Source organism: Ciona robusta, chromosome 11 (genome assembly GCF_009617815.1).
Source record: "Ciona robusta chromosome 11, ASM961781v2".
Taxonomy (NCBI): Eukaryota; Metazoa; Chordata; class Ascidiacea; order Phlebobranchia; family Cionidae; genus Ciona; species Ciona robusta.
The window spans coordinates 2026271-2052453 of record NC_143245.1 but is presented as its reverse complement, the minus strand read 5'-3'; the positions used below and the strand labels follow the sequence as shown (position 1 = coordinate 2052453).

At 36.0% G+C, this 26183-nt stretch overlaps 4 protein-coding genes across 6 annotated transcripts; 2 read left to right on the top strand and 2 right to left on the bottom strand.

Annotated features, from left to right (window-relative positions):
• The first annotated feature begins 549 nt into the window (after nucleotides 1-549).
• On the top strand, nucleotides 550-3256 carry LOC149727746 (uncharacterized). The gene is made up of 4 exons (XM_089888180.1): nucleotides 550-1363; nucleotides 1679-1879; nucleotides 2196-2402; nucleotides 2779-3256. The coding sequence occupies exons 1-4, from the start codon at nucleotides 1186-1188 to the stop codon at nucleotides 3147-3149; spliced, it is 957 nt and encodes a 318-aa protein (XP_089744306.1). The 5' UTR covers nucleotides 550-1185; the 3' UTR covers nucleotides 3150-3256.
• Nucleotides 3257-3430: 174 nt separating this feature from the next.
• Nucleotides 3431-6922, top strand: LOC149727745 (uncharacterized). Of its 2 annotated transcripts, none has more exons than XM_089888185.1 (7): nucleotides 3431-3784; nucleotides 4096-4164; nucleotides 4908-4986; nucleotides 5055-5108; nucleotides 5827-5948; nucleotides 6241-6377; nucleotides 6596-6922. In XM_089888185.1, the coding sequence occupies exons 1-7, from the start codon at nucleotides 3638-3640 to the stop codon at nucleotides 6759-6761; spliced, it is 774 nt and encodes a 257-aa protein (XP_089744311.1). In that variant the 5' UTR covers nucleotides 3431-3637; the 3' UTR covers nucleotides 6762-6922. The 2 variants fall into 2 exon arrangements, with proteins under 2 accessions (XP_089744311.1, XP_089744310.1); XM_089888184.1 differs by having other exon boundaries at nucleotides 3442-3784; nucleotides 4908-5001.
• A 237-nt stretch (nucleotides 6923-7159) lies between these two features.
• LOC149727744 (uncharacterized) lies at nucleotides 7160-12783 on the bottom strand. Of its 2 annotated transcripts, none has more exons than XM_089888165.1 (10): nucleotides 12437-12783; nucleotides 11878-12011; nucleotides 11407-11614; nucleotides 10759-10834; nucleotides 10438-10482; nucleotides 9980-10101; nucleotides 9320-9521; nucleotides 8899-9021; nucleotides 8205-8309; nucleotides 7160-7607 (listed from the first exon to the last, which is right to left on the bottom strand). In XM_089888165.1, the coding sequence occupies exons 1-10, from the start codon at nucleotides 12445-12447 to the stop codon at nucleotides 7500-7502; spliced, it is 1134 nt and encodes a 377-aa protein (XP_089744291.1). In that variant the 5' UTR covers nucleotides 12448-12783; the 3' UTR covers nucleotides 7160-7499. The 2 variants fall into 2 exon arrangements, with proteins under 2 accessions (XP_089744291.1, XP_089744290.1); XM_089888164.1 differs by having other exon boundaries at nucleotides 12304-12444.
• Nucleotides 12784-12923: 140 nt separating this feature from the next.
• LOC149727743 (nidogen-2-like) lies at nucleotides 12924-25020 on the bottom strand. Its single transcript, XM_089888109.1, has 24 exons — nucleotides 24664-25020; nucleotides 23618-23896; nucleotides 23097-23230; nucleotides 22809-22874; nucleotides 22145-22287; nucleotides 21546-21728; nucleotides 20899-21159; nucleotides 20274-20483; nucleotides 19998-20107; nucleotides 19670-19772; nucleotides 18991-19263; nucleotides 18540-18668; nucleotides 17949-18074; nucleotides 17357-17608; nucleotides 16686-16916; nucleotides 16267-16379; nucleotides 15685-15805; nucleotides 15567-15620; nucleotides 15133-15351; nucleotides 14681-14834; nucleotides 14375-14532; nucleotides 13971-14112; nucleotides 13662-13777; nucleotides 12924-13362 (listed from the first exon to the last, which is right to left on the bottom strand). The coding sequence occupies exons 1-24, from the start codon at nucleotides 24853-24855 to the stop codon at nucleotides 13250-13252; spliced, it is 3882 nt and encodes a 1293-aa protein (XP_089744235.1). The 5' UTR covers nucleotides 24856-25020; the 3' UTR covers nucleotides 12924-13249.
• Between the last annotated feature and the right edge of the window lie 1163 nt (nucleotides 25021-26183).

Genomic DNA, 26183 nt, shown 5'->3' with positions numbered 1-26183 from the left:
AACTCGCCACGTTCGCATCACAAGACACAACAAGATGATGTAATACTCCAAAAATATTCCAACCCAGAATACATATAGTGGAATGTATTGTTGTACGAACGCAAACAAGTTGGCGCGTCGAAGGAGAAGCGCAAATGCAAAATATTCAGAACACACCCCACGATTGTTTTGTGACGTCACAATGTCGTTGGTGAATCATCAATAAAAAGATGTTTATTAAAACGGCAATGACGTAAGTAACAAATATCGAAGCTTTTACAAAGAGTAGACCACATAGTTATAAGGTATAGTCTAACAAGGTAACAGGCTATTTATTGACACTGGTTAACAGATAAATAGCGATTAGCAGTCTGCGGTTTCTGCTAAATAGAACGTCGCCTAAGTGGAAAATAACTCGGGAGTTTTCTAAAAACTTTCTGGGAGTTACCCAGTAATGAGAGTTCGGGGATTTCGCCATCTCTTGTAAGCTTCGGGGAACTTCTTATAAAGAGGTTTGTCACGTCACATAAGACTCATTATTACCAAGGGACAGTTAGAGAAAATGTAGAAGTGTTAACAATATTGGAAAAAGCAGAAGTATGATATCGTATGACGTCATACTTAAACGTGAGAAAATTAGCTGGTAGCAAAAAAAAATTTAAAAATCTAGTTTTATGTAGTAGGAAACCGGAAAAAATGGCTTAACGGAGAATTTTTAATCAAAATTTCGCAGTGAGACATTATATGCAGACCTTGAGGATTAGGAATATAGGTATATTAGTGACGTAATAACATGCACGTCACATGTTTGGTGGGGGATTTCAAAAGTTTGATGAAACAATTAATTGTTGTGACATAAGTTCCGCTTTCGTCGTCGCATATAACTTCCGCCCATGAATATTTAAACGTCAGTACCGCGATTGTATCGCAGTAGTTGTTTGTGACGACACAATACAAACAACGTCAAGCTTCAATGCTTTCAGTTTACGAACAGGGCTATTATGACGCCACGGTGCTAAATTTCCTGAGAATTTGCATTGCGAAAAATTCGGTGATAAATAAGTTGCGTTCATTCGACGATTGTTGCGTCAATGTGGTCATTGTTCGCCACTGAAGCGTGACAAGTGACTCACAGTCACGAGGCACTTGATTTATACGCTGTGACGTCATCAAAATCTTTTTAAATTTTCAGCTGACTCATTTGCCATGGGACGATCTTTTAAATTTCTTAATTTATACGCCATATGTTTGGTGCTGGTAATTGTCACGTGGGTAGAATCGAAACCACATCGACGACGATACCGCAGACCACTATGTGTTGATTATGACGAATACTTCAACAAGACAATGCGAAGATGCGAGCCATGTGCAACGTGTGCAGCAGGTGACGTCATGTGATGATGTAGAAACATTTTAAACGACATTATAATTTATTTTAAACACTATGTAGGGTTTTATTGACGCAGCAATACTTCTAATATAACTTTTTTATTCCTCTGGTACAAAATCCCATGGTTTATTCCAACTTTTCGTCTGCCATTCAGCAATACTTCATCGGGGTTTGTTTTAATTTGAGGGAAACCCTTACCCTAAAGTCTTGCCAATTGCAGGTTGGAAAAAAGTCACTGTTTACCGGAGAAGTCGAAAAGTTGATATTACATTATACCTGCTAGCAAAGTAACATTATAATTTATAACAGGTTTGGGCGTGAAAAAATACTGCAAGGTTATTTCGCCCTTCAGCGACACCGAGTGTGAGAAATGTATACCGGAAGTGACTTACTCAACATCGAGATCAAGCGCGACCTCCCCCTGTTACCCATGCACCCAATGTGGGGGTAGGAGTGTCAAACACAAGTGCACCCCCAAGAGTGATACCGTATGCGGGGAATGTCCCCAAGGTGAGAAGTGTGATGTAAAATATTCATTAGGCTGCAAAAATCCACCACCGTTTAATTATGTTTATCAGGTTACAGTTTTGTAATTACGTGTTGACGCCCATGCACTCGGTCGAGTTTCTCGTTTTAATTTGCGGCTGACAGTTTAGAAAACTCGTAAGAACCACCAGGCACCAGGAATAGAAAAATTTCCGACAAGTATCTTAAGTTGAATGCAGACGCGCTAACCACTGTGCCACGGCGCAGAAGTTTCTTTTTAGAACCCTGATTTACTTGGATTAAAATATTGTTTCTAACACGTCATTTTTTTCTTTTTCAGGGAAATATTGGGACGAAGTTGATTATCGATGTAAACGATGTTCGCCCTGTAGCGCCTCTTTGTGGCCAGAACGGGAGTCAGCTTGCATGGGCGAAAACATAAATGATGACAATCAATGTAGAGAACCATATGGAGTGGTTGGAGTAAAAACACCAAAACTACGGAAATTGTTTCATGCAGATAACGGCATCAAGTTTCACATACTTGGTAAACCTCATTAGTTTTTATTGGCTTAGTGCTAAAATCTTTCGCGTGTTGCGTGAATTGGACATACAAATACATTGCAAAACCTTGCCTTTTTTACTTCTATGGAATTAGTTTGCGCATAATGAAATAAACAATCGTTCAAAATTATCCTGTAGTTATTACAGTGTGTTAAGGGGTTTTATTTGGTTAGCTCGTTTACATTACCATATGGTATAAACATATTGGCTGACTTTTGATTACTTTATAGCTAGATAACACTTGATTTACTGTATTGCATTGCGTGGTTATATTAATACCGGGAATTTCCCCTATTCTGATACCACTCTCCAAGACAATTAAAAAAAATTAAAACAATTTAATTCGTAATTTTTAACAGAATCCGATGACGTCATAACACAATATACAATCACCGAAACAACCAAGAATGTAGAATCAGCTACTAATAGTGGGGACCTAAATTATGGTGACGTCATTATTGATGACGTATTTGCTGATGCGGAAGAACTTGTAGGCACTGAAAACCTTAAAGAGAGAGATTTTCCCGAAACAAAGAAATCAAACAACATTGGGTTGTCAATACACGCGTTGATTGTTTTATGCGTTTCTATTGTTTTATTCATTATTTTTATAATCATTGTTTCTTTAGCGTGTAAGGCGACTGTGACGTCACAACAAAAATCTGACTACGAACAATTATCAGGACCGGGCGTCAAGTGCCCGGAACACGAAAGAATAAATAAAATATAAAATTATGTGAATATTTATTATTGGTTGTTTTTTTACCGTATTTGAATAACATATAAACAAATGATCTTTTATATTTTCGCTTTTAATAAAATAAATTGTTCGTAAAACGCAGATTGTCTTCCGCCTGTGACGTAACAATAAAGAATGACTGTGCACTCTAAATAGGCAATGCGAGTCGTAAAACGTAACATACACTATTGTGACGTAGGAAACACAGTATACAACAAACACACCACGTTTGTAACGTCATAAAAGAGTTGCTGTTGTTGGAAATGGGTTCGATCACGTGATCCGAGATAAAACTAAGTTTAGAAAAGCAGTGAAGCGTGCAAAATTGCGCACACAACATAAGTCAATAGCGAATAGTTGGGAAGGGCCCTAATTTACATGTTGGTTTGTTGGAAAGACAACAAGTGAACAATTCCAACTCATTCTCAAAGTTATTGTAGCCGAAGTAGTCTATCTTAGATTGCGAGGGTAATTCCGTGATGTCACAATTGAAATCCCCAAAAGCGGGGAAAGCGGAAGTGAATAAATGTACAAGGGAATTTTTCCTTTTGAGGTGCTTTGTGCTTGTCACGCTATTTCTGTCGGTTCTCCTTCTTTTGCTATACTTGGTCAATCTCAACTCCAGGGTAAGCATGACGTAGTGATACTAACGAAATACGAATGATTTTTAACTTAAAAATTAACCAAGTTTGTAAGAGTTTTTAAAGCTTTTATTTTAACGATGTTTTGGCTAGCGTAAAACAGTGACTCGGTTAAACCAAAGTTAGGTTAAACAACTGTCTTAACACGCGTTGTCGAGTTAAATTGACTAAACAAAACAGTATATAGCTTTTTACTATATATATAAGGAAACTCTAATGTGGTGGAGCAACGACAGCCGTTTTACACTGGTGTTCTATTTCATTTAAATTTAGTTTTAACTGAACTAAAATTTAAGGTTTATCTTCTCGAGGAAAAGCTGCAAAAGCTACAATTATTAGAGGGGAACGATGTCACAAACAAAAATGTAAGTATATATATATGTCAAAGTGAAAAAAATACAAACAGCTAAAGTATTTAAAAACGTCTTTGCATTCAAGCCAGTTTAGTTTTATATATTCAAATTTTATTTCCTAATCAAGTTTGGCAGAAGTATTAATATCCGTTGCCAGTTTTATTATGGGCAATATTTACTTGTACACCAGTAACAAAGTTAATGTTTGACAAAATTCGGGGAAACTTGTTAAGGGAAGGGTGGTTAGGTAGTTTTGCAGCGGTGTGCGTCTTGGTTTCGCAAACACGTCAGCGGGGGTGTAATTGAAAACAGGAACTCGATATTCTATTTTTAGAATCGTATCGAGATCACGCATGTTAAACATTGGGGAGCAAGGAACAATAAGTTTAAATATATCACTGGTAAATAAATTATCAACAGCAAACTGCTATTGTAAAACAAAAACATACAAATTACTATAGCTACTTTTTAGACGGTCTTACATTTTTTAAAACTATATTAGAACATTAGAAAAAAAAATTATTGTATTAATTTTTAAAGTGTAAAACCTGATAAGATGTCTACATTATCTTGCACAAATAAAAAAACCTGAACAATTGTTTCTTACAAAAGGCACATATACAGGTTAACCCGTATAAGCGGCCACGAGGTGTAAGAAACAAAACACCCGTGGTATAACAACTTCTGTCTTGCACCGTCACAATATAGGATAAATGAGTTACATTCATTTTTTCACCAAATCAATGTAATTGTAGGATATTGAGGGACTTGAGCAAGAATTATTACGTCACAGAAGAAGTGCGACCATCAGCAGAAACAAAAGATGCCGAAAATGTGCGAGAAAAAAATGTGGGTTAAAAGTTAAAATGGAAGTTGTAAACATTTAAACAAATGCTTTTCAGATGGTTGTCACCTTGTCACAAGTGCGTCACAAAATACGATTGTCGCACACAACGGTAAGTGACGTAATTTCAGCTCCTTGGTATACGTGTGAATGTAAGCGTAAATGGATGAGTGTATTTTGTTTAATACCGCAGTGCGCCACGAAAGTTGTTATAACACGGGTGTTGTGTTTCATACACCTACTGCCTGCTTACGAGTTGTCACGTATATAGCTTTGCGAGGAATCATTTTTAGATTTTTTAAGCATTGTTGACAGTTTTGGCAACTTCCTTCAAAGGAATTATCAATAAGTGTCTTATCGAAAGACACACACGCAAAACATTAGCAATGGTAGCAACATCGAGCCTCACATGAGGTGTGCTAACTATTGTGTCGGGATTTATTGGCAAATATTTACACTGACAGTAATAAGGTAATAAATCCAAAAATACTTAGCCTACCTACAAGCGTAAGCGGGCGCAAGGTGTTTAAAACATAACACATGTTATAAAACTGTCGTTGCTAATATTCCAATTTTTACGATCGGTATTTAAAGAATGCAAAAAACGACGAATATAAAATTATCTAATGTATTGCGTGGTAAGATGGGATACCACACGCAAATACCGTATTTCCTGATCGTTTTTCGCACAAATACCAACGCAATTTTAGAGTCGTGAGGCTACGGTTATATAGTTCTCCACACACTTGTATACCACACCATGTGGGACGAAAAAAGATGAAAACATGCCCCCATGTATAAAGTCTATTAACAATTATTATACAACACAGGTATCTTCGAATGGACACGAGACGATCCTTTGTCAGAATGTCACATGGCAACCACACCAATTGGCGCTCCTGTGCGAAGTATCAAAATTCTGGAGAGCGGACTTTACTACATTTACGCGCAGGTTTATTTAGAAAACTCTATTATGTCACTAGACATGACGTAAATCGTTTATGTAGTAGAGTAGGGTGATATGGGGTACATTTTACAACATAAAACGTTAACTTTGTTTTATCGTTTCGTCTGTCATACAACAGCGTCTGTCACACAACGTTTCGTCTGTTATACAACATCATAAAGGTTTGGGCAGAAGAAAATTGGAATAAAAATAACTTTATTTATCATTTGAGCAGAAAAAAAAAATATATTTCCCACATTCGAGTGTTTTTTTTGTGTTATACCCATAACTATAACAGGTAACATACCGCGCAACAAGAACACGTGTTGCACCTTGGAATGGACAAGTATTGTTTGAAATACGGATGACGGACGATCACCCGGATTTATTTGAACCAACAACAACGACTTTATTGAGATCATTCTCACATACAAGGTTTGGTGTACATGTTCTTCTTAAACACCACACGCACATGTCCACTGTTAAGTTATTACAATGGGGTTATACACCAGACACACACGGTGTGTTCATGAACTCGCTGTCAGGTCAAACACCTATACCCATGACAAAAGACCTTTTACAAAAAAATAGAATTGTGCCATAAATCTCCATATGTATATATATGATGTTATAGTGGTTTATATTCCACACAGGGCAATGAACACCACTCCTGTCCCAGAATCTGGTTATTTAGGTGGCTTACAAAGATTACACCCCGGTCAAGTTATTTTCGTGCATGAGAACACACCGATGCGAAGGTACAGTATGCAACCGACGGAAAATTACTTTGGCGCATTCCTGGTCCAAAGACTAAAGTGATGAATTGAAGAAAATCATGATCTGCACAAAAAGTCACCGTCGGAAGTGTAAATGACTTGTACATTATCAATCTTGTATTGTAGTGATTTTAGTTTGCTTATTCTTACACACAATCGTGCTTCACATTCGATAATCGCGCCATTAAACAACTGCCTTTCAAATTCCCAGTAATTGTTTATAGGTGAGGTCCTGGGATTTCCTGGGAATTGTCAGCAATTGTTTATAGGTGAGGTTTCAGTGAGATTCCTGGGCCTTAGGATTTAAGCCAGCAGATTTGACCCATTATCCCAAAACAATTGTTCAACAAAGAAAGTATTGTTTAGTAATAGAATTATTTTAAAACACAATTCATGCTTCCTTACAACTGGGCTGCGAAACGAAAATAACAAAATCATATAAATATACGATTGCAGCTTTATTAATAGGGTGACATATTTAAAACACTTGATGGTAAATTAATAAAAACAAGAAATCTGCTAACTTTATTAACTTAAATAACAATACAGTTGAACACATTTGGGGTAACAAATTAGGAAATACTGTATTATATATCCACCAAATTAGTATAAACAAAAATAGAATCACTCTATTGCATATAATATTGGGTAGGCTATCCTTCTAGTTAAATAGAAACAATAATTAAAGCATGAAATAAAGTCATAACAATAAAAGCAAGGATTAGCGTATTAGGATTCGATTAAAAAGGCGAACAATTAAAAAAAGTTTAAACTGAATATTTTAAAAGGATGAACCGTTGCCAACTTTGGGAGGGGTAACATTTTCACCAAGCTTGATGGCAAGCGTCATGTAATTGCTTTTCAAATCATCCAAGTTAATATAAGTCCCCTGTAAGTAATTGTGTTAAGAACCAAATCTAAATGGAATGAATTCTGTAAATCTGGACTAGGTCTCATGCTTATAAAATTTGAAGATTCTTGTAAAAGAAACAACAGTCAAGATAAAGTGCAACGAAAATATGTTACAGAGGTCCAATCCTACTATTATGTTTCAGTTTCTATTTTTACAAGAGACTGAAGATGCCATTTAGGCGAAATATATTTTTACCATTACTAATAGTGGTTGGACTTGATTTTTGTTTGTTACATTTTTGTAGCACAAATATGTTCTATGGATTAAATATTTTGCAAAAATCTCAAATATATTTGACTAAAGAAATGTTGCAATTTTAAGCAATCATAGAACACTGTTTGTTACTTCATTAGAATTGACTTTATTACAGGAATTATTTTACTTCATGAGCCCAAGACACTGCTTGATTCACTAAAAATATTCCAGTTGGACAAAAACAGAAACAATATTAAAGATATGCAGTTTTTTGTATTTAAAGAAATGGAAATATAGACAGATATTAATTCACAACAGTATTGATTTACCCTTAAAAGTTAGTGCCATCTAGTGTTTAACAATAATAAAACCACCTACCTGTAGGTGGCGCACCCCACCATTGCTTTTAAACGCTGACCTTGCATGAGCAACTCGACGGTTGTTAAAAATAATCAAATCTCCAGTTTTCAAACGAAATTCAAACTAAAACATTTTAAGGTAAATTAAACTTGTTTACTAAATTTAAACTAAAGTTAACATTACATACATCACAGTTAAAACTTTGTTTGAATAACTAATTATAAATAAAAAAACAAATATTTAATACCACCAAAGTATCCGAATCTGTATTTTCTAAGCTATTTGTAGTTTTCGCACCTGTCTTTCAATCCTCCAATAATGTTTGCTGACTAAACATTTGCTAACTGTTGTTTATTCAAAAACCTGACTTAAAAAAGTCAATTTTGTTTCAACTCTCGCACCTTTTTTTGACAATATAATAAAGGTGTAGCCGCAAACTTATGATTGCAGATGGTTATTGTGCCCAAAGTTTAAAACATTTGTATATTATTTTTTTTGTTTCTTCCCAATTTTTTGGTGAAAAAATTAAGAAAAGATTATATTTTAATAAAAAAATATAAAAAAAACAACACAAAACAAATTGTTTTAAACTATAATAAAAATAACATACAACATAAACCTATGATATTTATGGTTTTTAAATATAAAAATTGGGTCCCAAATTTAAAATCGGTTGCTGCCATTGGGTCCCAAATATAAAACCAAAACTTACCATGCCTTCTTTCCTTTCCAGTAGCTTCAGAAATGCCCTGTATGCTTCATAGTACCTTGGTACATCATCAAACCTTACTCTTGTAGCAACAGCAATACCAGGATGCCAGTTAACAGCAACCAACTAGACATAATATGAAATTAGTGTTAAATAATTACAATGTGAATACTGACACATTGTGCAAGACACTTGACGGTAATTTCTCCAAACCAGTGGTCACTAATGGGTCCACACACAGGAAAAACAAAAAGAAGAGTAACCAACAAAGACACAATATGTCTTGTAAGCAGGCATAATGTGTATGAAATACAACATCCATGTCATACCTTCTAAAATGCTTGCCCGCCATGCGAGGATAAATAAGTAAAATTCTTTCGTACAAAAGTGTAGTATTAATCACTGTAACTAAACACACCATCACCTTTCCAAAATAATCGACAACAAAATGAGGTTTCTGGTGTTCTTGGAACACAGGATGTGATCTCTTCTTATCCATGGTTTCAAACTTACAAGGTACTTCACATAATGTTTGAAAATATTTTGGATTTTCGCGGCGAAAAGTTTCTGCCGCTCGAAAGAGATCAAGAATTTGTGATTCCCCGCCTGTTACGCAAGAATCGAACCTAAATAGAGCATTATTACATCATAATTTATTGGTGAAATATAAAGGGAATAAGAGAAAAGTCGTAAATGAAAAATTTGATTCAATGAATGTAACTTATTTATCCTTGAGTGGTGGGGCAATGAGAGTCATATAATGTGGGTCTTAATACTTTTGATTCTAAAAGAGATTTCCTGGGAATAGTTTGTTGTGTAATCTTAAAATTAATAGTCTAATTTTTTTTAGAATTATAATACACCTATGTGAATCAGCATATTTAATGTTTTATAGGAGTAAAACACAAAACTATGCAATTGTTTTTTTTGTTTTATATGTGTAAAAGTGATACATTATAAAAATTAATTTAACTTTGATTTTTTAAAAAAGAGTTTTAAAAGTTTATAAATTAGAAATTTAAAGTGTACATTAAACTAACCCCACTGTTTAGGCCTCAGCATTAACATGTATCTTGCACTGTACCTGAGTGCGTGTAGAAGTTGTACACCAGGCATGCTCTCATATTGTGGTTGGTCTTGATGGAAAGGTAGTAGGAGGTTTGTGTAAGCTGCGTTCTCTGCCTTCCTATCTACCACATCAAATATCTGGAAGTAATAATCAGTAATTTCAATCGCTGTGCCACAGTGGTTAACACGCTTGCCTTTAGCACAGGTTTTACAGGTTCGCGGCCCAATGCTGCTATCATTGTAGGCGTTGTGTCCGTGGGCAAGACACTTAACGACAATTGCTCCAACCCAGTGGTCACTAATGGGTTGTCTAAATTGTCAGCTATACATTACAAACAATAATTAACCACAAAGTTACATACATGGTAACTCTAAGGAAACCCGAGGTGTATGAAACATATCATCCGTGTTACAACGACCCTCTTGCTTTGGCATGCAAAGATAATTAAGTTTAGTAGTTCTTAAAATACTTACGTTCCCGTATAGAGTGCTGTATATGGGACCAAACATGGAGGCAACCTACAAAGTAATTAAAGGTTAAATATTAAGATTTGGGTTGTATAACAATCACTGCAACACTATTACTTCAAGGCCTACACACAATTTATTGTGTTACAAAATATATATACTTAAATGTTTTTAAAATAAACTATCTTGGGAATGGAACTAATTTATATCGCTACTTCGTTGCTTAGCTTTAGGCTAATAATGTGTGACTTTGCGAAATGCACCTTTGCCCTAACCCTGGATGTTCCCAAACAACGGTGCATCACAAACACGTTAAAGTTACTTTACCTTCAAAACTTGGCCGGGTGTGGTGGGAACATTCTGAATCAAGCAAATTCCTGAATCCACCACACCTTTCAAAACACTGCAATAAAATTTATCATTAAATGCACAAAACAAAAATAAGGCAATAAAATCTCTTTCAGTTTAGGCACAATAAAAGTTGATTTTTTTCGGGCCTTCAATTAACATAATAAAAATACTTAACAATTTGACCTAAATTTGAAAGTTTTTTTGTACATTATCATTGTTTGCTAGCTTCATATTTGTCAGCAAAACATTATCTATAAATCCTTTTTGATTAGGACAGAAAATCTTCAGCTGATTACAAATATGTATAATTAATTACCTAATGTTATTGGTGCATAATATCATTAATTAGATATGTCACCATAACTTTTGAAAAAATGACATGGTACGTTTTAGTGACCCAGTTTTAAATAAAAAACAGTTTTTTCCTGCTGGTAAGTTAAGTATCTAAACAAACAAGAAGAGCCAATTTAAATTGTATTTGCCTCCTAAATTAATGATTAATCAACCAGGTATCTCTTTTTTGACGCCAAATATGGGTCTAACTATACTTTAACAGCGCTAGCCTAGATTTTGTTTAAAAATTAAAAACATGATGCCTGTGAAAAAACATAACACCGAACTTACTTGAATTTAAATCTATCTTCATCTTTATCAATCATGTTGTAATCAACTGTAGGAAGTTTCCCAGCATAGTTCTGTGAGTTGATGACATCACGTTTGATGATGTCACAATCCAAACAATGGTCACAGTAACACTGACTTCTCAACCAATCAGCATCGTGCTCTGTCATGTGGGGGGATTCCCCTTGAAACCAAGTTTTGAGAGCTTTTCCTATGCCATCATAAGTTTAAAAGTAAGAAAAGCAAAAGATTTTGTGTTACGCAATATGTCTAATGCAGCATGGATGATCAATGCAATTTAAACAAAATGCAATTTTTGCCGTTTCGAGCAATGTGCTGTATCGTGACAATTGTTAAATTAGGGAAATTGCCATTCGCCAATTACAAAATTTCTACATATATTTTAGTGCCATTTGTATAGTCTTTTTGCATACTTAAGCAATTGGTATATTTCGTTATTATATGTCTTCTAACCTGCATCATGAACCTCTGCTTTGGTTACAGACAAAACTTCTGGTAGTGACAGGATATCAATTGTATATGTTCCAGAAAATTCTCGAAAACATTTTTTACATTGGCAGTTGTATCGCAGCCATGTAGAATGGTAACTGCAATTGTAAACATAATTCTAGTTATGGCAAAGTAGTTTAGATTTTAGAACCTGGTTTTTCTTTAAATAAATCACCAAACATCCTATTCCGTGAGAAAATAATCTTGCTAATTGCTAACACACACCCCAAACCACTAATCCCAAAACCAATAACCCGTAACCACAAGTTCAAAAACTTGGAGCCTTATCTATAAGGTCATTCACTAGTACCTAACTTTGTATTTTCCACGCAGTGTGACAAATACGTGTTAAGGTATGTAACACAAGAACGCCACATTATTTATGCACACCTGCTTTCATGGCCGTCTTTCCACACAACATCACATATTCCACCATCTTGCTTAACCAGACAGTTTTGCATTTTTGCCTATATGGCGTAACAACCTGCGTGATTCTAGTATTAAAAAACAGTTAACAACCCACCTCAAAACCATAAAAGCTGCAGCTCAAACGGAATCTAGTTTGTTGTTACAACGTCACAACCAGTCTGTAGAAACGGAAATAACAGCCGCACGTCAATCAAATTATGCTTGTGGTCGCAAAGGGCGCATTAGCTCCAATTTGCGGTCGTAATTTTGTGTTGGAATGTTTGCCGATTCGCACTACTGCAGTTAATAGAGTGGACGCGGTGGGCGTCTGTATGTCACATGCGTACAAGATTACCAAACCAACCAGAAAACTTAACAGGTCAAAGACTTCCCGCCACAAACACATTTTGTTTATTGCGGACTTTTAACTCCCAAACGATTCCGAAACAAATGAAAAGTATCTATCGGTAGCCAATACAAAGTCAGGGCCACCAAGTACCCGCGCCCACAATATTAGTAGCATTGAGCTTCGACACAATTGCCTCAATTAGCCACAAAGCTGTGCCAGTCATGCCTTAATTTTTGTTCATTGCTAAAGCTACCACATTTTATTCAGTTTATTGTTAGAATTGCGCTGTCAACGCTATGAGTTGCGTCTAAAGCACATTTTATTATTATTTTTTACGAATCAAAACGAGTAATGACGCAAAGCGAAAACTTGAATAACGTCATTGATTAATAACGAGTAGTTAGAAACATAGAAAGCATTGGATGTTTTAGCAAACTTTCCGTATTAATATTCGTATCTACAAAGCGAAATATTCCTAAAGTAGCGGCTGCTGATCAAGCAAATAGGAATAAGAAAGTGCTTTCAATTTTGTACAGTTGAAATTGGTATTTCAAAAAGTCCGATTTCTTCATAAACAGATCATTGCTCTACGCAGTCGGGCACGTTGGCGGGGCATTTACACGTTCTGCCGTTTGGAATTGGAATACACAAATGTGCGCACCCACCGTTGTTTATGCTGCATGCGTTGTATCCTGGAAAAAATGAAATTTTGTTGAAACAAGAGTAGGCCTATTATAAGACGGCGCCTATTGTGCACCATAAGAAAGTAATTGTGTGTGTAATATTTTTGACTGGGTGCTAATTTGGACAACTCATTATGGTCCACTAGGTTGGAGGAATTACTGTTACATGTTTTGCCAGAAGCCCAAAATAAAGGCAGCACTCAGCTTTGAGCATGGTATATTTCAGTTACAAAGCAAGTTTTTGAACACTGACATAATATGTTAAACAGCCCATGATAAGGGCAAACTTACAACATCCATTTACTTACCACTAGCACATTGAGAATGCACAACAGATATTCCATACATATTTCCATGGGATCCTACTGGTCCAACCACACTGAATCTTTCTCCATTCAATGTGTTAATCGCATAAACTCTTTCACTAAAACAAAAGTAACATAACAAAAAATATTTAGTTATTTGAATACGATAATCAGGACCAAATTATGTTGGGAACGGTATGAACTATTTTTAGATTTTGAATATGCCTGGCAGCAATAGTTTATATAGTAACAAAAATACTTTAATTAAAGAATTTAAAACAGTAGTATGTAAATAAAATTAACAAAACATACCCTCTCCTATCTGTGTAGTAGAGCATAGAACCATCTACAGCAAGTCCAAATGGTTCTTGTGTTCCACCAGACTCACGACTAATATCATACATAACTGAACGTTGGGTTCCATCCAAGTTCATGCATTCAATTTTCTTAGTTCCTGTCATAGATTAAAAAATATGTTAAAATATATTAAACTACATAAAATGTGGGTTATTACACTTTTTGAGATGCACATGTACCCTTATCTGTTCTAAAGGTTAAGGTCATACAATTTGTTGTGTCAGAAGAACAGTTTCCAAAAAACTAATTAAATTGGTGTTTTACCTTTTGTCTCGACTAAACCAAATAGAGAAACTTAAGTAACAAAACCTAACAATAAATTCATTAAACCTGGTAACAATAGCTAAATAATTCTTTACCTGCGTCGATTAAGCAAAGTTTTCTGTAGAATTGATCAATAGTGATGTCATTCGGCAGTTTCAATCCTTCACGTATCAATACTTCAGCATTTGTACCATCCATGTTTGCTACCATGATTTTAGGGTCAGCACGGTTCCAATCAGCCCAGTACATTTTCCTAAATAATAATTCAATGAGAGAAATAATATTTATCACGTCAATTACAGAGCAGGATAATTTGGGGCTACATGCAATTGGGACATAGTTCCATTGGTTAAATTTTTTTAGAAAAAAAACCCAATAATCTAAAAATAATTCCAACCTACCCCCCAAATGGATCAACAGCAATTCCCCTTGGGTTGACCAAACCAGATGAAACCAGAACAGCCCGGTTAGATCCATCAGCTTTGGCAACTTGAATTCGATCCAATCCAGAATCCGTCCAAAACACATTGCCAGAAATGAAATCGACAGCAATTCCTGTTTAATTTTTAATATTAAAGAACCTTCCTTGGTAAATTTGTTACAATGTTCATGAATACTAGTCAAATTAACACACTTTCTCAGTTTAAAAAAAGTTCTAAATCGATTAATATTTATTCTTTATTATCTAATTACTGGCTTGACTGAAAGTGGCCAATATCAATTGTTTTACCTTTGTATTTATTTTATCTTGAGGCAAAAACTTAAATTCAAACGTATTATAAGCCTATATTTAGTAAATGTCTTTTATAAGATAGCTAGCCTTTGCTGAAATTTGATTTTATGTTGATTATACCTTCAGGACTTCTGATTCCAGTACGGGCAAAACTGCGCTTAGAGTTTGGATCGCTGATTGGTGCCATGAATATGCTTCTACCAGCTGCGTCTGTCCAATAAAAGTTCTGGTTTGCGCAGTCCACTGCTACCCCAATGGCGGTTCTACCATATCTTGAATGAAGAGTCCGGGATGAACTGTCAGCAGTCACAGGCAGCAGAATAGAATTCACTCCCATGCCTGAAAAAAATATTGTGAAAATTATATCGCTTATCAAGGCTTGAGCAAGGCACATAACAATGATTGCTGTGACATAACCATCCACAAGGTTACATATGTGATAGCTTGTAAGCAGGCATGGGGTGTATGAAACAGAAAACCTGTGCTGTAACCCCCCACATTAGTTTGAATAGATTTTATTATATTACACAAGCTATAAATGTAAAACTACTAACCTTGAGCGTAAATAAGCTGAGCTGCAGCATTTGTTGTAACGCGTGATGGATTGACTAAAAATAAAACAAAATGTTAATTAATGGGTTTACAAAAAATTTTTTTGAAATAAAAACTTACATCTGTCGCATTCTAATCTGTCAGCTGTAATTGATTCTGGGTTATCTGTTGTTATTTTTGTGTTTGGAATTTCTTGTCCATTTTGTCCAACACAGTAACATGTTCGTGAAGCAGAATCGCACTATACAAATGTATCGCAAATTAGAACACAATAAATGTACACAATGAGTACTATAAATTAGTTTGTTTATATTATAAAACTAATGTGTAATTTTGTACGTTATTTTATTTTACTTGCTTTTGTTTAATTTTGTATACAATGGAAATATACTGTATGTATAAATCACTTGTTTTTATATCTTTTATGTTTATGTTGTCTAAAGTAGTTTTTGTTTATATGTTTCCGTAATTTAATATTGGTTAGTGATTCTTAAAACTTTGGGAACCCAAATTAAAGCTTAAGTGACTTGATGTAATGTCATTTGATTCTACACCAAAGTTAGTGTAAAAAGAAATCTAACTAATTCAACTGATAACCTATGTTTATCTCACAAAAAGACCAAGTACAATTTTTTACCTTATGATTTAAATTTTTTAAATCATATTCGCTTCCAAATATATAAACATTGTTCCAGTAACTACCTGTACAGGGCTGAATCCACCATTTTCATCACATTGTGGGACAAACTTGGAAGTTCCAGCAAACAGATTGTCAGTTTCAGCATAATACTCTTCCAATTTGCACTGAGTCAAACCTGCATACAAAACATTATGCTTGTGTGCTCTGTAGTGTTGATTATAGGTTTGACACATCGGTGCTTCAAATGTGGTGTGTTGTTTTCATATGTTTAAATCCTATATTGGTTAAATTATGGTAGTAATATAAATAATGATGTATACCAAACCCAAAGTTTGGCAGCACTGAAAGAGACATTGAGTCATATTGAAAGTATGTATGCGCAACTTTTAAAAATAGTTGTGTAACACTAAAAAATGGTTACGAAACAGTGAGAAATTGATGGCTAAACACTGTTTAAGTATTTTAAGACCTATCAACTCACAGTCAACTTGGCTTTCATGACGAGAAACCTCAACTCCATTAAAATCTACACAAGTGAAATATCCTTCGGTGTGGAACTGTAGTGGTTCGTAAGCCCCAGCAGCCGTGCAAAGTGGAGAGAACACTGTCTCCCCTGTAGCTGTAACTCGTGATTTGCTCTGTTCAGCTTCCCATCTATCAGCTTGGCACAAAGTCAGATCATCTGGTGGCCTTTCTGGTTGCTCAATTGGAACTGCAAAACCAAAAACTGATCAAACATGCGAATTTTTAACGAAAAGTAGGACTAGAATTTTCTTATTTCTATATTTTGTCTCCAAACAATCATAAAGTCTATATTCCATTATGTTTGGTAGCAGAAGTAACAGAATAAAATTTCAGAATTTTGATTTCAAAATTTATTGCTGTTAGGTTACCATTGTTGGTATGTATGTGTATGACCTTTAATGGTCATTGCTTCAACCCAGTGGTCAAGGTTGTCCAAGTTGTCAGCAATACAGAAAAATGCAAAATTCAAACAACCCATAAAGTAACTTATAGGACCACTTATGAGTAGGTAGGCTACAAGGTGTATGAAAAAAGGCACCCATGATATAACACTTATTGTTGCCTTACCACAAAAGAATCAATAAGTTATATTTATTTCTTCATTTAAAATCTGCTGACTGTACATACCTGTGCAATCAAGAAGATAACCTTGATCAGGTTGCGTCATGGTCCCTGGAATCGCTTCTCCACTATCAGGATCAACACACCAGCATACTTGCGTGAAACCATTACACTGTCGTGGGGCAAAAGTACCATCAGGCATGCATGTTGGGTGCTCTGGTCCATCTTGTAAGTTTGAATGTGTTCGGATATATTCTTCCACCTCATCATATTGTGCTTGGCAGGCAGTTCGATGTGTAGTTGGTGGTATGACTATGTCTGGAACAAAATATTGTTAAATACAGGTACATAACTTCTTTAATTTTTTTGCTATGGCAACTAAACTTGCAGAAAAAAAAGAGAAATATCGGTAAAAGAATAAATGTTATAACAGAGGAAAGCAAAAGCGGATAAAAGATAAAAGGCGGACCGTTACATCCAAATGATAAGGACAGCAGCAAACATACTAATCATACCACAAAAATCATTAGTACTGATGTTCTGGCAAAAATGCTGCTACTCAAGCGTGTTTCATTCACATTAATTTTATTTTAAAATACTTCTTATTTTCATCTTTGCCAAAAAACGGTTCTTGTAAAAATAGTACAATATATCTTACTTTCTTGACAAGTAACACCATCTCCATTATACCCTGGGTTGCAAATACAAGCAAAGCTTCCATCATTGTTCATACATTCAGCGTTCACCGCACAGTTGTGACGATTTTCACGACATTCGTCCAAATCTATTGAAAGAACTTTTTAAAAACAACAAAGCATATTTATATAAAAAAAAGGTGGAATATGTAAATTGAATGAGAACAGCTTTTGAAAATAAAAAATAATAAGAAAAAAGTTTTACAGAGACGTTGTTTAAAAACACTGCTTAATAAATCAAGGGGGTCATGATTATGAAACTAATTAGTAATATAGTAGGCTGTGGGGAAAGATGGGACACCTTTAGCACATGATAACCAATTATTCTGATCATCTTTTAAACAATCAACAAATGTCTATGGGAGTCGTGAGAATACAATTTGAGAATTCTTTGAATGTTCTTTGTTTACTACCAAATGAGACGAGAAAATAGAATTAAAAGTTGTCCCATTTTCTCCCACCCTACTATATAAGAATTAATTTAATTAAAATTAAGTATTATAAAATTCAATTTATGAAATAAAGTACTAAATTCATTAAAAGGTGTTTTGTACCTCTGCAACCATCTTGGCCAAAGTAGTAACCATCAGGGCAGATACATCGGTATGTATCACCAAGACTCATGCACCTTCCACCCAGACATAGACCTGGTGTTTCACATGGATCTCTTGTCGTTTCTACACCTATTCACATTAAGTTAAGTGTAAAATATAAATATTGACAAGGCTCGATGCGGTGCACGCCAGTGAACCTGGTATTTAGGCCACAAACACCCAGAATAAAATGATAGCGTGTTATTTGAAATGTAATTTCTCCCCATTGGAAGTCTAACTTAATTCTAACTTAACATAAATCTTTGTTTGTATGCTAGGTGTAGCAACTATGCTTCTTTCTGTAAATATGTTTTACCACTTTTAAACAACTTTCGTTTTGTTGCTATTCCTGTCTTTTTATTAGTTTTTTAATCTTTGATTATGGTAGCACACTTAAATATTATTAACTTACTTATACATTCTGTTGCGTCTTCATTCAGTGCCTGTCCAGGAGGACATTCGCAGGAATAAGAACCGATTGAGTTAGAGCACAATGCGCCGTAAGCACACGGGCGTGACACGCATTCGTCGAAATCGTCACAAACGTAACCGTCACCGGCGAAACCTCTCGCACACCGGCAAGAAAACTCCAAACCGCCACGAGGCTCACACTGGGCATTCGGATGACAATCATGATTCCCGTTATCACACGGGTGTACAGCCTGCGAACCACCACCGCCAGTTCCTGTGATGTAAATTACAGAACAAATAAATGAAGGTATAGTACTGCGGGGTAATATGGATATCGCTAGCACCTAAATCTCATATTCCTGAATGTAAGTTGAAAAATTACAATGCTCTTTTATTCGTGAAGCTACGGGTACTTAACTCTGGAAACAGTACTTGTTTATCTTCGCGTTCAACAAGTCAACAACAGCCGTTATAACAGGGATGTTCTGTTTCATACACCTCGTGCCCGCTTATAAGTTAAACAAATTGTGACACTTATTGGGCAGTTGATTTTATTGTATTGCTGCCAATATGGCACATTAGTGGTCACTGGATTGAAGCAATGGCCGTTAAAGGTCTTACCCAAAAACACAAGCCACATTTAACACAATGAGAATTAAATACGGTAGAATTGTACTTACCGGATGATGTGACACGGTTATTCATGGCATATCGAACAATTTCTTCATTGGCGTTGTAACCAAGGAAGTTTCCCGTCACTACAAGTTGAAGGTTTACAGGCACCTAATGTTCGAATACAAATACGTTTAGATTTTCCTGATAGACTAGTCGTGAATATTCATTATAACACGAGTGTTCTGTTTCATACACCTTCTGCGCTTACAAGTTATCACGTGTCTAACTTTTCGGATAATCATTTTTGTAGTGTATGACTGGCAGTTTAGACAACCAATAGGAATATCACTGGGTTAGAGCAAAGATAGGCTCATTACGTGTGACCGTACTCACATTTGAAAGTGCAGATTGGCACTCACTGTAGATAATAGTCTGAGATACATCGTAAGTGTGTGTGACATTGTTCACTTTGTAAGACCTTGTAGCAGAGCTCGAAATTCGTCCTGAAAATTTGTAATAACATAAGATTTGTAATACAACATAGATTCGTAAAGGCCTTGTAATAGCAGCGCAGAGTCTTGGTCCCAGAAACCTTTGTCTAGAGCCGGGCGCACTGTGCCACGGCGCAGATCATACCACTTATAATATTATACATTGTAGTTGAAATACCTGGCGCTTCTTTAACGTAAGTTTCAGTGTAATCGGCCATGGTAAGTTCGGCATCAGCGTCAATTTGCGGAAGAGATCCAACGAAGTTGGTGTGCGCAACCACTACGTTCTCACCGTCCATTTGTGTAACACCAACGAAACGCTGTCGCATATCAAATCTGTAGTCACTATTCGAAAAAGTGAGTGATACCCTTCTTTGTAGGCTGCCACCTGGAAGGAATAAGTGATATGAGTTTCAGTGAAGGAATAAATAACTGTAACTTATTTAGACCAGTGTGGTGGCGTAACGACATGTGTTGTCAAACACGGAGTTTTTTATAAACACGGAGTATTTTATACGTGGCACGCCGTCCGAGCTGGGATTTCGGTAAAATATTTATGTTGACCGATTACCACTTATGTTACTTTGTGATTAAATCTATTTTCTGTATGACTATAATTCCGAATTGACCACTGTGTTGGAGCAATGACCGCAAAACGTCTTACTCAAGGACATACACGCCCACAATGGTGGCATTGAATCCGCACTGTTCGGTTACGATTTCAGCGTATAAATACTGAAAAACATAAGGCGCCGTATGGTATGTTTAATTACATTTACCGCTACATTACAACACACACTTACCGGTGTATTGGAAGCCATTTACTGTCGAATCGTCCGTAACGGCGAACAGCCATCCAATGATATCTCCAATGGCTGAAATAGGTTGCAAGGCACTGCCAAGCATCGGGGAAACGTCGCTTATAGCAGTATAAGCTCGGCCCTGGTTGGTTATAACATAAGAGTGGAAATCCACGTTTGAAACTGACACCCGATTGATTCGTCCATCAGAAGACCTCACATCAACTGTACCAGTAACGTTACCGTTCACACGGATTGGTTCGTCTGTGAAATGCATAAAAAATAGGAAGAGTTAAATAGTAAACACATGAATAAATAAAAGAAATATTTGATTAATGCTTTTGTTTTTTTTTCCATTAAGTTTCGTCCCTCTACCGTTTACCGACTTCAGAGATATTAGGTTTTTTTAGCTTTTAACATTAAATATTTTATGATAAGAGTGTACTGTGTACTGTGGAATAAATAAATACGGTATCACACAATATTCCATATATACATATCGTGTTTTTAACTAGTAACAACGCTCCTTTAGAGTCGTGAGGAAACCATTTTTTGTATAAAGTAGAACAAAGACATCGAAAAGTATTATAAAACAACTTAATACGGAAATTCTGACAAGTTTGTTCAATATACTAAAGTTTGAAACATACCTTTCACCAAACACACTTTTCCGTTTCCGTAAGTGGTACTTTGACATTTACAGCAATACCCGTTATCGTGGTTCACGCAAACCGAGTTTTCTGCTGTACATGCGTTGGGGTCTCTTGCGCAATAATCATGGGTTTGTGGGTTGGAGATGGAAACGTCTTCATAGTTTGGCGATTCGCCTCCGACTGTATTTACAAATCATATCAATAAATAAATAAAAAAATGATTGAATGTCACTTGTAGACAGTACTGTAAGATGGGATACCGTTAGCACATACTATTCCATATTTCAGAATCTTGTATTAAACACTTAACAACACTATTTTAGAGTCATAAAAATACGGTTATATATTTTTGTAAGTGTTACTCTTTGTTTACCGCCAAATAGAACAAGAAACGAGAAGGAAAACATGTCCCGTCTTACCCCACCCTACCATGACTATTTATCCTGGTGTGGCGAGGCAACGATCTTTATAACACAATTGTTTGTAACTCGTCTTAAGATTAACCCGTATGACTGACTTACTCAGACACACATATTATCCTGTATCAGTACTTTGTAGTAAATTTCTCTATATAAGAAGAAGTTCTATATACTTACGGTTAATATCCTGTACGTTGATAATGCTGCCTGCTTGACGAACGTTACGTACCAACTCAGGCGGAACCACGTCACGTGATCTACGAACCCCGTCACCCCCGACTTGGAAAATCCATTCACCGTTGTTCCAAGTGTTTCTGAAACTGTGGAAAACTTTTGTTAAAAGATATTGCAAAAGCAATAAAAAAAAACTTACTTTTTGGGGAGACTACCGATGCAAATTAGGCGAAATATGTTCCTTTTATTATACAATTGGTTGAACTAGGCTTTCTGTTACGTTATTGTCGCACCAGATCCTAATATTTAATTTCGGTATTTTCATGTTACAGAAACGCAAACTCATGCTGTTGATGCAACATGCTATATTTTAGAACTTTTTCAAGGGGCAGAAATTAGAGTCACGTTTTCCATACGGCAAGACTTTGTCAGGGTAACCTTTTGTTTAGTTGGCATTGGAGCAGTTGCCACTTAAAAATACATTGATAAAGAGCAATGTATTTCCACAGTCTTGTTACGCAATAAAAAACGTTATTCCTCTAATGGGAACGGTTTTGTAAACGTTATTCAATTCTAAGTTTTGTTTGAAAAAAGAGTTGACAAAAATGATTGCGCAGTTAGTTTATTGTGGTGATAGGAGTTTGTATTAGGACATGGGTTAACTTACTCGATTAGACTGTCCACTGGATACATTTCCAAATATCGATCATCGTTGCCCTGATTGAATCCAGCTCTGTGGAATAATAGGTGCGTAAGTAGATGCAGACGAATAGTATATTAGGTTGGGGTAAGATGGTTCATGTTTTCATTATCTTTTATCGTCTTTTTTTGGTAGGAAATAAAGAACATTTTTGCTTATTGTTAAAAACACGATTAAGATATATATATATGTAACATAGGTGCTTACGGTATCCCATGTTACCCCACAGTACTTCAACATACGTGATGTCAATACCTTGCTTTAAAAACAGTTGATTTTGGTCGAGCGCCCTCACGCAATACAGCCATACCCTTTTGTGGATAGAGAAATATAGCGTATGTGTCCATGCCGTTCGACACCAATATTGCTTGAAATGTGAATGTGGCAACCTGGGAGAGGGCGGGTATTATTGAACAATAATAGCAATTATAAAGGTAGTTGTTAGTGGATTAGTTCGGTGAATATGCGGGTCATTAAAACCACATCATCCTATTAGTGTTAACTACGGGGTAGCGTTGATTTAGTTAAAATAAAAGACTTTATTCGTTATGGTGTTTTTATAAGGCTATAAAAAGATGAGTCTTCTGTCTCATTTAACACTTCAAACATATGTTTCTTAAACGTTTTGCGACATCATCAGAATATATGGAAAATTTCGAAGAAAAGAAATAAAGTTATTCATTTATTCATAGATTATCGTTTGTAATGTTAACGTATACGTATTGGTTGCCTATACCCGTATACAAAGTACTTATATGGATATATCAACAACTTACATCGCCCTCCAGCGACCGTCCTTCAACTTGGTACCAAGTCACAACAAAAACAGATTCGGCAGTGAACGTCGCAGCTGCCACAGGGAATGCTCTGCGGACGTCGGCAGTGGCCCGGGACAAAATGTCGCTGCTCATGTGTTCTTGGTAATACACAGCTCCAACATGAGTGGTGTCCAAGTTCGCCATGTAAGGAGCGAGCAATGCTTCTTTAAATGGGAAGTCATCGTTGCTGACGTCCGATGAGTCAGTTTCAAATGAGATAAATCCGTCCGTGTTCACCTAAAGGAAATATTTTTTGATTAAATCGACAAAATAGTTGTTTATCTTTACAGGGAAATTCTGCAACTCAGTTCAAATGCGATTGACTAAAATCACTGCGTTTGTGCCGGTTCAGCAGTTTTAGACAGCGGACTTTGCAATGAAAACATGTTTTTTCAAGACCTTTAACTTCCATTGTTTTGTATCGTTGCTGGACAGGAAACTCTATTAACAATGAAAACCCGACGTCTGAAAGAAGCCGACAATCGCGAAGTTTTGATAGGCGGCTTTCGTGGCATTCCAGCGAGTAATTATGTCCCAAATTCAACCGCGAAATTCTGGAGCGCGCGCGGAGATGATCTTATTTCCCTGGGCCCGGGCAAGAGAAAAAGTGCCGAAATATTACCGGTTTCCGCGACAGTTACCCCAGAGGGAAACCGTGCTGTCGAGGGAAGACGGTGTCTGGTAGTTATTATATTTGTCAATAATTGGCCTTGACGCACACACCTGACGCATATCAATATTTCAATATCCAAAATGTACAAAAAATTATGGCACGCATTTTCGGTGCTCCACAAATTTGGGCGGTGTCGGTCTTTTCATGCGTGTCAACGTTTAGATAGCTTTACAAAATTCAACGTATTTGTTTGATTGTAATTTTTGAAATGACAATTTTTTGTCTTATGATCTAATGCTATGTGAAAAATATTGCAAACCCTTATTATCTACTACTAAAGAATTGCCGCACAAGGATTTAAATGCACAACATAAAACAAAATCCGACTTACCCACAAAGAACTATATTCCGTATCGTAAAACTTGGCAGGAATAATCAAGTCAACTTTTTTCGACGATAATGTGTCCCCTCTCTGTATAATGCGGTCTTCAGTAGTTTGAAACGGGTACAAATCCTCTGTTGTAATTGCATGCGCTACAGCGATACTTGCAAGCAGAAACGCTGTCCTGTAGATCGACTTCATTTTTAGCGACAATAGTTAACAAAGCCACTACAGTCTGAACTTTGTAAGAGTTCTGGTTTTGAATGACGAAGAGTGACAACGAAGGGAAAAAGGCAGCAGCGGCGAAGTGTAGCACCCCGTGAAGGAATGCCTCGCTTCCTACGCCGTCTCCTGCTTTATTAACACTTTCTGCACTTTTATAAACGCTGTAACATTACCCTACAATACAAAACAACACTAAACGTTCAATATATGCGAGACAGCAAATCGGAAAGCGTATTCAGCAGGTATTTTCACGAAAACTTCGTATGCACTTGGCTGTTAACTAAAAGCAGTTAACCGTGCAACTGTGTGACTAAAAAGTTTGGGTTATTCCAAAATTGTTAAAATTCTTTGAAAATTAAAGCTTGAAACAAAACACCGGATCGGAAATCGGCTATTGTCTGTTAACTCAAGCGGCAAAAGTAGGACATTAGAACCAAGGTTGCAGAAAAGTATACGCTAGGACAAAAGTTAGCTAATAAATTGATCATAATATATATTTTATTGGTACGTCGCTAAGAGTAGATTTCCGCCCACAAGTAAAAGAAAACACATTCTTTGTGTTCTAATTACTGTTATCATCCAGATATTAACATCTCATGCAAGTATAATGAATGGGTGAATAAAATACACAAGCATGTTTGGGTAGAATAAACAATACACACTCGGGTCCCGGTGCTAAGATTTTTTTGGCAGCTGCTTTTGACAGCAGTATGTGATTTTAGAAACCAGATCAAGCAAGATGACAAGTAAGCGTCACCTTTTATCTAAGATGGGAAAAACAACATTTCAACTTCCATTAACAACTTAACTTTTAACACGAAGCACTTTGGCATGCTTCGCTGAGTACAGCTACAAATTGAAAGTGCTAATAATAGGTTTTATGACTTGCTAAGCCACAAGCATACCTCTAGTCATTAGCAGTTTTCGATAAAAAAAAACGGTAGCTTTAAAAGTGAAAGACTTTTATTTAGTGGGGGATTAATGGGCGATGACGTTTCCCGCTGACATTGTGACGTCACAGCAGCAGGATGTCGGTTTCTAGAACAGCAACACAATGGATGTTCCAATTAAATCTTAGTGAGAGATTATACAATTGTAAATTCTATTACGACTGCCTGCTGTTTGAACTGTTGAATTAACGCTTCGTTAGCTGCAGAATATTAGCTTTCTTTTTTTGTTACGGTAAATTACTACCTAACCCATAACTGTACAGTATTAGCCTGCCGTTAAACAAATGGGTAGGAAACGTTAAATAACATGTAAAGTGTGCTAATAGGCCCAATCAATCTAAAAGAAACGCGCTT